The sequence below is a fragment of the Eptatretus burgeri genome, chromosome 12, assembly GCF_056783735.1.
Source record: "Eptatretus burgeri isolate ZD-2024b chromosome 12, Ebu_testis_v1, whole genome shotgun sequence".
NCBI classification, from domain to species: Eukaryota; Metazoa; Chordata; class Myxini; order Myxiniformes; family Myxinidae; genus Eptatretus; species Eptatretus burgeri.
Window position 1 is genome coordinate 44,837,814 of NC_140972.1, and position 13,410 is coordinate 44,851,223.

General features: G+C 51.6%; 1 protein-coding gene across 2 annotated transcripts in view; it reads right to left on the reverse strand.

The window, feature by feature from the left end:
• The window catches only part of UBL7 (ubiquitin like 7), a 53,867-nt gene that overhangs the window by 16,078 nt on the left and 24,379 nt on the right, over nucleotides 1-13,410 (reverse strand). For both annotated transcript variants that reach the window (XM_085850300.1, XM_085850299.1), the window contains exon 5: nucleotides 2,533-2,590. In XM_085850300.1, coding sequence (XP_085706426.1) covers nucleotides 2,533-2,590 — 58 coding nt within the window. The remainder of the gene's footprint in view (nucleotides 1-2,532; nucleotides 2,591-13,410) is intronic.

Genomic DNA, 13,410 nt, shown 5'->3' on the forward strand with positions numbered 1-13,410 from the left:
AAAGAAACGGAATGCAGAAGGAGAAAGGAAAAGGAGTTTGGGGGGGATGGAATTAAATGGACATGAGAGAGCAAGAAGGGGGTGGGCAGGGATTGTATGTGGTAAGTGGCAATAAATTTTAATTTCTACATATACAGGGGGCTGCAAAAGTAGGTATACAGTCAGGATTATACCAGTATTACAACAGTGGTGCTGGGATTAATTTAATACTAGAATTAATTCATTAATACTAGATTAATATTGTTACGGTTGTGGAAATTCACAGAACACCATAAAGGTCCTTCAGATCAGTCATGTCGATAAGTGCGTGTTCAGAATAGATTTCCGCACCGATGTTTAACGGGCAATTATTCGTTTGCAGGGCTGTGAATCTTCAGTTAGCTGTTATTCTTTTGCTGTCTTTATTTTGGAACAACCACCTCCTCAAAAACGACAACCACCACCACCTTCACCACAACCGCATAGCCTCACCACCTCCTCCAAAACGACAACCACCACCGCATCTCCTCATCACCTCCTCCAAAACAACAACCACAACCACCTTCTCCACAACCGTCAACATCCCCACAGACAACGCCCCCCCCCTCAATGAATAACATCTCTGCCAACCAACGTGGTGGATCTCAACACTCCAAAAGTGGATAAGAACGAAAGCTATGGCAAAGGCAACGGCAGTGGAAAGGGCCCGATTCACCAAGGGAAAACGCCCTTTCTGGAAGATTTCCTCGCGCGCCGGGAAGGGAGGGGGGTGAGGCTTCCCGATAAAAAGGAAGCGCGGGTTGACGCCAAGGGAGTGGTTGTAGAGAGTGGTTGGAAGAGAGTTTTGTGGAGAGTGGTTGGAAGAGAGTCGTAAAAGAAGGTCGTTGTTGACCAGTTGAGTTGAGGGGCTGAGTGGAGTCGCCAGCAGTGAAGTCTTGAGTCTTGAGTCTGGGAGTGCAGCGGAATCTGTTGGAGTCTCTGGTCTGGTCTGGGTTCGGTGCAGAGTTGAGCTGGCGGTCAGCGAGTGGAAAGAGAGTCCCTCTTCTTGGTCTCTCTCCTTGGTCGACGGAGGCGCCGGTGGAGTCAGGAGCTGGTGGAGTCCAGTCGGGTGGTGACGAACCATCGAGGGTCGCCCAGCGAGTCACCACGAGGGTGGCAGGTAACCAGCACGGCCTCTCTGAGCTCTTGCGGTCTCCACAGCTCCACGAACATTAAAGGTCTACGCGTCCTGTTCTTTCCTTTCCTGGGGTTTTCTTTGTATGAAAGTTGTGGCGCTGTGTCCGCTAAGTAGAACTGTTAAGTGCATGTAAATAATAAATAGACAAACGGCTGTAGGTCTTCGTTTACTCGTCTCTTGTCCCTACCCCCCATCCAATGCATTGCATTCATGTTTGGAATACCTGCATTGCTTCGTTGACTGCATGACTGCATACGTGACAAATAAATGTCCTTGTTTGAATGTTCATCTGCTCATTGTGTCCCCTTCCTCCATTGAGCTGCTGTAATTACGTATGGAATATTAGCTGGCTGTTAATAGCCGATAAGATAATCGGGTCCAACAGGGCCTCGCGATAATACACCGCTCGGCAAATCACAAACGGAGCGAGCTGCTTAAGTGGCTCGTTTCCAAGCAGGTCCCGTTGAGGTACAATCTCTCGGTAGTCTGCCCGCGCGAATAATTAGGTAAATCGACCATCGGACCCTGCAGCGTGGGTAGAGTATTGACAAGGTTGTGGTGTGCTTTAAAAACACACCCGTAGCTGGATTTCGGCGTTGATCCGGAAAGCTACGACTGGATTGCCCGTCCGGTGGGCGCGTGCGGCCGCGATTAGTTAAAAGCGGTCGCCCGCACGCCGAACGGGTGGAAACCATAACAATATGTTTATTGTTGGTATGCTTGTATAATCAATAAAATACGTTTTGTGCACACGTTTTGTTTTTCATTACTGTATACCTACTTTTGCAGCCCCCTGTATAATAAACTAGTGGAAGCGTGTGGTAAAAACATCACAATATTTAAAAAAATAATTAAAGGAAGTCATTTATTATAACGCAAGTTGGAAGAGCTCAAAAATGGGAGGTTATAAATTTCTCAACAGCAAAGAATTTAAAATTAAAAAAAAAAAAATCGGGAGCCATGGAGGCAGCAGTCTATTGCCTATACACCGCCTATGAAAAAAAAATCAATTTCAAGCAACTTTTACTGAACAAGTTTTTCTCTCTGAGGAGTGTGTCCGTGCTTCAGGGTGGGACAGACAGCGTCGGCGTATTGTGTATACTGTGTAGGTTATCGGTAAACAGACACAGTACTTCTGCTGACCCTTAATAAAAGCAAACCTTACCAATCTGTGTAATCTACTGAGTACTCCGACATCTGGATTTTTTTATCATTCATAACAAATGTCCCAATAATGATCACTGAACTCGTGCCTCTCATCCTCACCCAAAAGCAATTACTACAAATACGATTTGTTTCCAAGCTAATTGAACAAGGGATGGGAATAGAAGAAGGATGGGGGATTCCAAAGGTGAATCACATGTTGAGCACATTACCTATCCAGCAAGTTGGGGTCTGCAAATAACACAAACAGGTCTTTGTTTTGAAGGACACCTGCAAAATAATGGGAGAGAGGGGAAGGGGGGGGGGGGGAATACAAGAAAGGTCTCCAGAAAGATTTTAGCAGATCACAATATGAAAGAAACGATGTGCTATGGTAATATGGTCAGAATTACAAATGTCTTCATCAAGATAACTGAACATGATAAATCAACCAAGTGCCTCCTGCTCCAAACAACAAATGAAAAGTGTGTGTGTGTGGTGTGTGTGGTGTGTGTGGTGTGTGTGGTGTGTGTGGTGTGTGTGGTGTGTGTGATTTAGCCAGGTTACCAAAAAATGCCCGACTCCTTGTGTTTTGAAAGGCACCATGGAATCTTCAACATACACAGACGAGCACTAGCAGAAGGGACAGCCGGCTTAATATTCCTTCTGCGGAACTGTGTATCGATTGGTATTACTGCTGTGAAACACCAGCATGGCAGTTTATAGTCGGGTCCAAAATAAAATGCAAAATAAAATGCAGATTACACAACTCGGTAAGTGGTGAAGATGCTACCTCCGAGATAACCTGTCGACCATTTAATATAAGTGTTGAAAACCAACATTGTTTTCCAAATTTAGTGAAAGCAAACTAGAGAAAGAAGTTTATGAAAGTTGCTTGTTTCAGTTACGGAAGATGGAAGGGTTTGCAGAAAAATTTCACAGGCAAAATTTTATAACGAGGAGTTTCGCATCAGAAATGGGCGAGGCTCATTAACTGCAATGTACTGTACTTATCCAACCAATTTTTTTTTTAATATTTAAACGGAGAGATTTTGATGAAGGAAATATTTAGTTACAATTTATGCCGACTTGTGTTTTTTTTAATCCAGTCAAGACTTGTGGAAGAGATGCAACACTGAATGGATCAGGATGCAACAGCACAAAAGGAACAGTGGAGAGCGAGGGGGGTGGTGGGGGTGACACCAAGAGCAGAGATGAAGGACAAAAAGAGGGGGACTTGGACAAATAATGGGTGTACGGAGGAATGAGGGGTAGGGGAGGATGCATAGGGTGGACAGAAAGGATACAGAAGCACTCTCAGGAAGGAAAAACTGGAAATTTGGAGGGGGTTGGCTTGGGAAGGGTGGTTAAACATATTGGGGCAGAAAATATCATCTATCTATAATTCCAGCAGTGTGTGTGTGTGTGTGTGTGTGTGTGTGTGTGTGTGAGTGTGTGTGAGTGTGTGTGTGTGTGTGTGTGTGTGTGTGTGTGTGTGTGTGTGTGTGTGTGTGTGTGTGTGTGTGTGTGTGTGTGTGTGTGTGTGTGTGTGTGTGAGACCGCTGTTTCTCGACAACCTCTGGTCCGATCTAATTGAAACTTGCCAGGTATATTGCTGGGGACCTGAGGATGTGCCTTTTCAAGGTTTGATATTAATCGGACAAGTGGTTCACAAGTTATGGCCATTTATTTACCAACCAATGGCAAGACATGTTGTTGCGTGAGCGTGGCCGATGGGGAAGGGAAGCTCAGCCACGTTCCCCATTACGGGTTACAACGTACGGGCTTCCGGAGAGTGATGACGTCGTGTATTCAAATAATTTCTCGATTTCTTATGCGCATTTATAGATAAACACAATGGCCCAAGTTATGATCGTTTTCATATTAGACGGTGTGTAAATTTCGGGAACATCAAAGTGCTGGTATGCTCCGAACCAGGAAGTAAATTTTTTCTCTCTCTTCTCTTCTCTTTTTGTTTTTCCTTGCCACGACATTGCGAAAAGGTAAAATACGTTGGTGCTAATTGAATAATTGGGTATTAAAAATAAATTGCGAATAATAGTAACTGCGAATAATATCGAACTTCCGGGTCACACACGTACGGGCACGTACGGGCACGTGAGAGCGAAGAAACGGCCTGTGTGGTTTATTTATTTATTATTATTATTATTTTTTTTCCAGGCACGTACTAGTGGTTTTAAATGGGAGATGATCTGAGACGGCAGTGAACAGCTGTCGTGAAGACCCACAAGGAAGAATGAGATTGAAGAGAATGTGGACGTTGGTTCCACAGGTGGGAAAAGAACAAATGAATTGAAGTGAGCAGCGATTCTGGATTTTTGGGAATTTCACCAGAAAGGGGTTGGTGGTAAATCTCAGGCATCCTGCAGAAATTTTGGAGGGGGGTGCAGCATGGAGAGAGCACAAGTTGCAAGACCAGAAAGGAGGCAGAAGAAGAAGACAGAGAGACCTCTGACCTGACTGTGATTGCAAAGTGATAATTCCATAGATTCAGGTTCATCATAGGATATTTCAATAATCTTGAAGGCCTGGTTTCCACAGCATCAAGCTGAGCAAGTTTTGAGGGAGGAGCACCAGCCCAAAGGGGAGAGAAGTATTCCATGCAGCTGCAGATGAAAGTCTTGTAGGTGCACAGGAGTTCAGGAGCGCCAAGGAAGGACTTTGTACGACGAAGGATGCCCAGTCGGCAGTTGGCTTTGGAGGCCAACTTTGAAATGTCGTTTGCCCAAGACAGATCGTGGCTGATAGTGAGACCCAGGAGTTTGAGTGACTGAACTTCCTGAAGAGGATTGTTAAGAATATATGGGAGGGTTTCCCACACGGTGGAGAGAGAGAAGAGAGGAGAGAGGAGATGTATATATATATATATATATATATATATATATATATATATATATATATATATATATATATATATATATTGTTGCGGTTTTCGCGCCCGCCGGCGTGCGACGGCCACGTAACTCGAATCGCGGCACGTCGCCCACCGGACGGACAATCCAGTCGTGACCCTCTCGGACTAACGCCGGGAACCAGTCACGGGTGGACCTTTCGGTCTCACCGCGATCGAGCCAATCAGCCCCCGCGTGGGATAGGGTTGCTCGCCAAATTCGAACTACCTAAGTACCCACGCGGAGGGTAGACCGGGCGATCGCACCTCGCCGCAGGTCGACTTCGGACACGGGCCACTTAAGCGACCCGTTCCGTACTATCAGAATAACCGAGCGGTGTTATCGTCGACCTCGACGGTTCGATTAATTATCGGGCGTACTCAGCCCACTACCAACCCTTTACGTGAAGCAAGATGGGGATTCAATGGAGGAAAAGACGAAGCGAAACGGGAGAACAGTTCAACAATAAAGCACATTTATTCGCGGCACACGGGAAGCACACAAATACAATTCCACCAAATGCACACAAAAAAGAAAACACAATTCCATTTACACAAAAGCAAACATAAAAGTGAAAACACAGTGCAGAGCTAATACCGACTACCGAGCACACGGCAACACTCATACAATTCTACTTCACAGACGGCGCCGACAACACATACCCAAAACCAAGGAAAAGAAATCCCCAAGAATGGGGCAGGCCTGAGGCCGAGACCGGGTCGGGCCTACCCGTCTGGTGATGAGACGCGGAGCGGCGATGGCCCCGCAACCCGCGGGCCTCGTGGACAGTGCCTGGCAGGGGGTGGGAACGGGGCCCCCTTGGTCGCACTATCTCAGCGCGGGGAACAGGAGGGGGTTGCTGATGCTCGGGGTATAGAGGATCTTTATTATGTGCGACGAGCGTCTCCACCTCGGCCAGGTCGCGCTGTCGGCCTCCCTCGGGTGCAGCTTCCTGCACGACGCGAGCACCCCCTCGTCTGGTGTCGCCGCCTTTCCACAGCTCCGTCCCCTCCGTTCCGACTCCACCGCACACGACGAGCAGCTCCACCGCCCGCGAAGTCTTGACCCTCTGCTTCCGACTCTCCTCTTCTTGACTCTCCGACCCGTTCTTGTTTGCGACTCTCTCTCCTTTTGCGACTCCGACTCTCGTTCTGCTGACTCTCTCGTTCTTTTATCCCCCCGTAACTTCGCCTTCGACCCCCTCCCTTTGACCTTTCACCTCGCTCCCCATTGGCCCGAGAAAAAGTGGACGTGAAGGCTTTTTGATCCACAAACTTGCATATATCGATCGCCCTGGGGCGGGGCCAAATCGCCCTCGCTCACCGATTGGACGGCAAAAAGTGGGCGTGTGTCGTTTTTGATCCGTTTTTGAAGCAGAAAATCCGTGATTTTGTACACGCTGTTCAACGTGCGCCCTACACGAGTCCAGCATCGGTGCCCATGAGTGGCGCGAGATGACGGTGATGCGATGGTGGCGAGTTGTGACGGTAAAGGTCATGGCGGTTGTGGTGAAGCGGCGTTGTGGTTGGTGGTTGTTGTTGTGGTTGTGATGGTGGCGATTGGTCCAAAATAAAGATAGTAAAAGAAAAACGGCTATCCTGAAGAGTCGCAGCACGTATAAATGACATGTATTCCCACTAGACAACGGGTTTGGGCCTAACTACACATGCACTTACCGAGATACCTCACCTAAGGGACCTGAATGGTGGTTTGCGAATCTGGTAACCACAACACTACCCCCTTCCCTTTTTACAGACTCGTCCCGAGTCGTCAAATTTTCGTGTGCCATCATGTGTAGTTTTCCCCTAGTACATTTTACCTACGGATCCCTGAGTGCGACATTCATGGTATTCGTGTCCCCAAAATAAATAACCTGAGGGCTGCGCAACTACCTAAACAAACTCACTCACAAGGACGACTTAAATAAAATTGCCGGCGCTAGACAGACATGCCGGGGGCGCACTCATATTTACAGTACATCTTAACCTTAACTTACAAATTTTACACTAAACCATGGCCCAGGATCACTGAACTCTGCAAAAGAAAAGCAGTTAGCAGGGAGCCAGGCTGCCCGCATGCAGTCTCTGGCTCAAACAATGCAGGTGACAGGGAACGTGGCTGGCTGCTCACACGCAGTCCAAGGCCTTCCCTTTTGAACTGAACTCAGTGAACCACAACGGTGCTTGGGCTGCACAACGCAGTCTCCGTGCCAGCTCAAGTGGCACACGCAATGAGCACAACGAATGGATGCATGGACACAAACACGGTGCACGGGCTGCCACTGCAGGCCCGTGTTGTAGCTGCCAACAGGGCAGTTCTTGCAGCTTGCAAACTGTTGCCTTTACGATCCTGGCGCACATGGAAATGAACGGGGGGGGGCAAAGCAAAAATTGAACGGGGCTGGTGAACGTGGGCAGTGGGCATGGCAAAGGCAGCAGGCAAACACAGCCCGCAGCAGGCAAACACAGCCGGCAGATGAACTGGCCGGCACAGGCCTTGAAGTACCACAGCTGCAGATGAAGTGGCCGGCACAGGCCTTGAAGCAAAACACGGCCAGCCGATGGCACAGGCCTTGCAGCAAAACAACAGCTGCCGATGAAGTTGGCCGGCCTCCGCCTCGAAGAAAAACACGGCCAGCCGATGAAGTTGGCCAGCCTTTGCCGTTCAGTGGAGGTTGGTGGAGGGAGTGCGGTGGTGCTGGCCACTTGGAAGGCGGGCTCGGACCTACCTTCCTGTCTCCCTCCCAACCTATCGCCTTTGCCTGTCACTGTACATACCCACTCCCTTAATTTGTGAAAAACCAATTTAGCCCCCACTTATTTTTTTTGTTGTTTTTATTTTTACTTCCCCACTAAAAATCGTCCCCTAACCCCCTTTATCGTCCTTGTTCGGCTAACCTATCCTGTCACCTAGCCTACTCCCAACCCCTACGTTCCCTTCCCAGAGGGGAACAAGGGAGAGCTAACGTCCTGTGCCGAGGCCCAACGAAGCCTCAGAATGGCCTCCCCAGAGTTCGGCGATCTTTAACCAAAGTGGGTCCAGCGGCCCACAACGACAGCGAGGGGATGGATGGTGCGGAGGGGTACATCTCCTAATCTACCCTAACCATTTAACTGTTAAACTACCCCGGGGCTTTCAACAAGCGCCTCTCGCTTAAACTATTGGTTCTAACAACCCAGATTCCCGTCGCCTGTGTTGGTGTCCTCACAATTTCGGGCCTCGCCCCCCAATTTTCTCTCCGTGCCCTCACACGGTCTCCTGGCTGGGACACGTGGCTCTCTCTGGCAGGCACGACCCTCTGCCGATTCTCCCGCTATGGCACCCCCGGGCACTACACTGCCTCCGAGCCTACCAGCTCCCTAACACCGGGAGTGCCCCCATGGCACCTCCCCTGAAACGCACACGTGGCAGGCCGGCCTCCCGGGCCCCTTTCCGAGGGTCACCCGTGCCCACAACACTGCCCACGCGGCTAATGGCGCCCCGGGCCCCCGCACCAAGCAGGCGCACCCGTGCCCACTACTCTATCCCGGCCCCCCATGGGCCCATGGCCTACCGCGGCCGACTAGCCTGGTGCCCGGGGTACCCACTCAGCGATACTCACCTTTCGCAGCCACGCTCCCAAGCCCGTCAACAGGGCTCCTGCACCCCTCCAAATGGGTCTCGAGCCTACTTTCCCACCAACAACAAAACGACCTCCATTTTTCAATTTGACTAACCCAGCTAACTCAATCTACACTGACCCCGGGTCCCTTGGGCGGGAGTCACTCCTCCCCCCAATCACTCATCGCACCATGCATTCCCCATTCGCTCCACTCACACAGACCCGCTGGCCTCTCACTCACCAAGCACATGCTTCCAATTCACTCACCAACAACTCTTCAACACACACACCACTGAACTCTGCCATCCTTCTAACTACATCCCCTAACTAACTCGTGCTCCCACGTCGTCCCTTAAACTACAGCACGTTCCTTTTAACACTACGTAGCTAAACTACGTCCCCTCTACACATTCACAAGTCTGTCACGGTCTCCAAATAATCCCATTAATCAATTTCCCAACCTAAATCTGGCTACAATCCCTCTAACTAATCCATTCCACGGACTCCATGAGGACTTACCCCTGCCCCATGAAGTCGGTCTAACTAAGCTAACCCTTCCCCCTAACTAGTTTCCATCCTGTGCCCAGGTAAGGGGGTCTTTCACCCCTTGCCCAGGAATCCTGTACACCCGAAAGTGAGGCTTGTTCTTTTTTTTTTTTTTTCCATGCGCAGCACCTGCGCAGCAACTCAGAGCTCGCGCACTTTGCACCTGCCCGTGACGTCATGCAGCTGCACGTGTTCCTCGTCCCTCCTTGGACGGTGCCATCCGGCAGAGATACCCCTACTGCCGGATTCCAACCCCACGTGCAGCCATGACGTCACCGTGCGCATATAAAAAAAACACAAGCCACACGTCTCGAGGGGTTCCCCACGCGAACACATGTGCTTTGCCCGTTGGAGCTTAACACACACGATCGCGTGGAGAACCCGTCCGGTCCAAATCCATTTACCTGCCTAACTTTGTCCGTCCGCGGGATCGGCAAATCCACCGCGTGCGTTTCCGGACCGGGACTTCACTCTCGCAAGCGAGCACGTGGTGGTCTCGTGCGTTGCACAGCACGAACCGCGTGCTCACTGCTGGGTGAACCTGGCACGGTCCTCGAAACAACTACAGCCGCTACTCGGCTTTCTTTCTTCTCATGTCGCTGTCTCCGTCGCCATTCCACACACGCATACCTGCGTGTCACGACGCACACAGTCCACACCATCACATTCACACGGGAAGACGCGGCTGCGTGCTCCCGCATGCCAACCGACATCTCCCTCTCATACCGCTCTCTCACACACACGGTCTCCCTGGCACACAGCGACCTTGCACACGGCCGTTCACTCACGCGTGCCTCACTACTCACACAAACCATACTACTCACACGTGGTGCTCCATTCACTCGCGCGGGGGCACTCACCCGCGGTGCCTCACCCACACACGCGAGGGCACTCAACCGCTGTGCCTCATCCACACACCGTGCCTCATCCACACACGGTTCCTCACCCACACACGCGGGGGCACTAACCCGCGGTGCCTCATCCACACTGGCCGTTTCACTCACACACACGGCCTCTTCCACACACGGTGCCTCATCCACACACGGCGTGCTGGGAAGCACGTACTCCGGCACCATCGCCACCACACCACTCACACACGGGGTCGCTTCGACACACGGTGCCGCACTCACACCTTGCACCACACACACAGGGACAACCACACTGGGGATTTGTGTCCCCACAAGGGTCTCCGGGGCCTCTATACCCCCCAAGCTCTCTGTGCACCTGTCCACAGCACTCGTCCCCTCAACCTCGCAAAGCACGACCGAACTCACCTGGTCGTGACTCGCCTCAAGGGGGCATACTCCCTCCCCTCGTTCCTGGAGGAGGCCATCCCGCTGCTCGCACCGGGTCCCTACACGCTCCGCGAGCTCACCCCCATTATCCTCCACTACCTCCGTGTGTGTGTGTGCGTCACTTACCCCGTCTTCCTCGTGTAGTCTTCCCTCTATCGTTCCCATCTCCCGTGTCTCTGCCAACTCTTCACCCTTTACCTCCCTTGTCTCAACTATTATTTCTGTTGTCGTCACCTCGTGTCTCGTCTCACACGTTTTGGTCTCCCCATTTAATTTTTCCCTTTCGGTCATCGTCACGACCCTCGCCCAACACGTTCCACGAATTATTTTTTCACCCGCCTCCACCGCGGGCCTGTCAGCCGTTGCACCCCCACCCAGCTCGTTTGCTCCCACACGTGGAGTCGCCATTCCCAGCTCCCTGGTCACGGCCTTCATGCCCGCCTGCAGGCATCGGCCCATGTTCTGCGTCTCACCCCGTAGTTCTTCTGACTGACGAACACCGTCCTTTTCTCATTTGCTGTGTATTCGCATCCATCGTCGTTTTCACTTCATTCATTTGCTTGTTCATGTCTTTCATTTCATTTTTCATTTCATTTGTGTTTGCATCCATTTTTTCGATCATTTTCGCATTCATCTTTTCGTTCATTGCCGCCAGCATGGCGCATAGCTGGGCCATGTCGGATGCACTCAGGTGAGCCGTTCCGGCAGGGATCGGGGAAGGGTTTTGGTGGAGAGGGGGGGGAAGGTGTCATACACTGCGGCCGCTGCCGCACCCACCTCGGGCCCTGGGTTCAGTTGGGCGAGTCCGTGTTCCTGCACAATCAACATTTCCTGCTCGGGGATTCCATCCTGGACCATGGACTCTACATTATTACACATATACATTTCTAATACCCCCGGCTCCCGCTCGCCTTGAGACGCCATCTTGCTTCTCGTGAAGGGTTAATTTGCTCGCTCGTAATTTGGAGGGAATCGGGGGTCGCTTCTCTCACCCCTGGACCGATTCCCGTAAATTTAGCCGGAGACAGGAGAGCCCGTTTTCCTGTTCTCCGATACCAGTGCCGCGAGGAGGGCGATGAATTTGTATCGCACGACCTGACACCAGTGTTGCGGTTTTCGCGCCCGCCGGCGTGCGACGGCCACGTAACTCGAATCGCGGCACGTCGCCCACCGGACGGACAATCCAGTCGTGACCCTCTCGGACTAACGCCGGGAACCAGTCACGGGTGGACCTTTCGGTCTCACCGCGATCGAGCCAATCAGCCCCCGCGTGGGATAGGGTTGCTCGCCAAATTCGAACTACCTAAGTACCCACGCGGAGGGTAGACCGGGCGATCGCACCTCGCCGCAGGTCGACTTCGGACACGGGCCACTTAAGCGACCCGTTCCGTACTATCAGAATAACCGAGCGGTGTTATCGTCGACCTCGACGGTTCGATTAATTATCGGGCGTACTCAGCCCACTACCAACCCTTTACGTGAAGCAAGATGGGGATTCAATGGAGGAAAAGACGAAGCGAAACGGGAGAACAGTTCAACAATAAAGCACATTTATTCGCGGCACACGGGAAGCACACAAATACAATTCCACCAAATGCACACAAAAAAGAAAACACAATTCCATTTACACAAAAAGCAAACATAAAAGTGAAAACACAGTGCAGAGCTAATACCGACTACCGAGCACACGGCAACACTTATACAATTCTACTTCACAGACGGCGCCGACAACACATACCCAAAACCAAGGAAAAGAAATCCCCCAAGAATGGGGCAGGCCTGAGGCCGAGACCGGGTCGGGCCTACCCGTCTGGTGATGAGACGCGGAGCGGCGATGGCCCCGCAACCCGCGGGCCTCGTGGACAGTGCCTGGCAGGGGGTGGGAACGGGGCCCCCTTGGTCGCACTATCTCAGCGCGGGGAACAGGAGGGGGTTGCTGATGCTCGGGGTATAGAGGATCTTTATTATGTGCGACGAGCGTCTCCACCTCGGCCAGGTCGCGCTGTCGGCCTCCCTCGGGTGCAGCTTCCTGCACGACGCGAGCACCCCCTCGTCTGGTGTCGCCGCCTTTCCACAGCTCCGTCCCCTCCGTTCCGACTCCACCGCACACGACGAGCAGCTCCACCGCCCGCGAAGTCTTGACCCTCTGCTTCCGACTCTCCTCTTCTTGACTCTCCGACCCGTTCTTGTTTGCGACTCTCTCTCCTTTTGCGACTCCGACTCTCGTTCTGCTGACTCTCTCGTTCTTTTATCCCCCCGTAACTTCGCCTTTGACCCCCTCCCTTTGACCTTTCACCTCGCTCCCCATTGGCCCGAGAAAAAGTGGGCGTGAAGGCTTTTTGATCCACAAATTTGCATATATCGATCGCCCTGGGGGCGGGGCCAAATCGCCCCTCGCTCACCGATTGGACGGCAAAAAGTGGGCGTGTGTCGTTTTTGATCCGTTTTTGAAGCAGAAAATCCGTGATTTTGTACACGCTGTTCAACGTGCGCCCTACACGAGTCCAGCATCGGTGCCCATGAGTGGCGCGAGATGACGGTGATGCGATGGTGGCGAGTTGTGACGGTAAAGGTCATGGCGGTTGTGGTGAAGCGGCGTTGTGGTTGGTGGTTGTTGTTGTGGTTGTGATGGTGGCGATTGGTCCAAAATAAAGATAGTAAAAGAAAAACGGCTATCCTGAAGAGTCGCAGCACGTATAAATGACATGTATTCCCACTAGACAACGGGTTTGGGCCTAACTACACATGCACTTACCG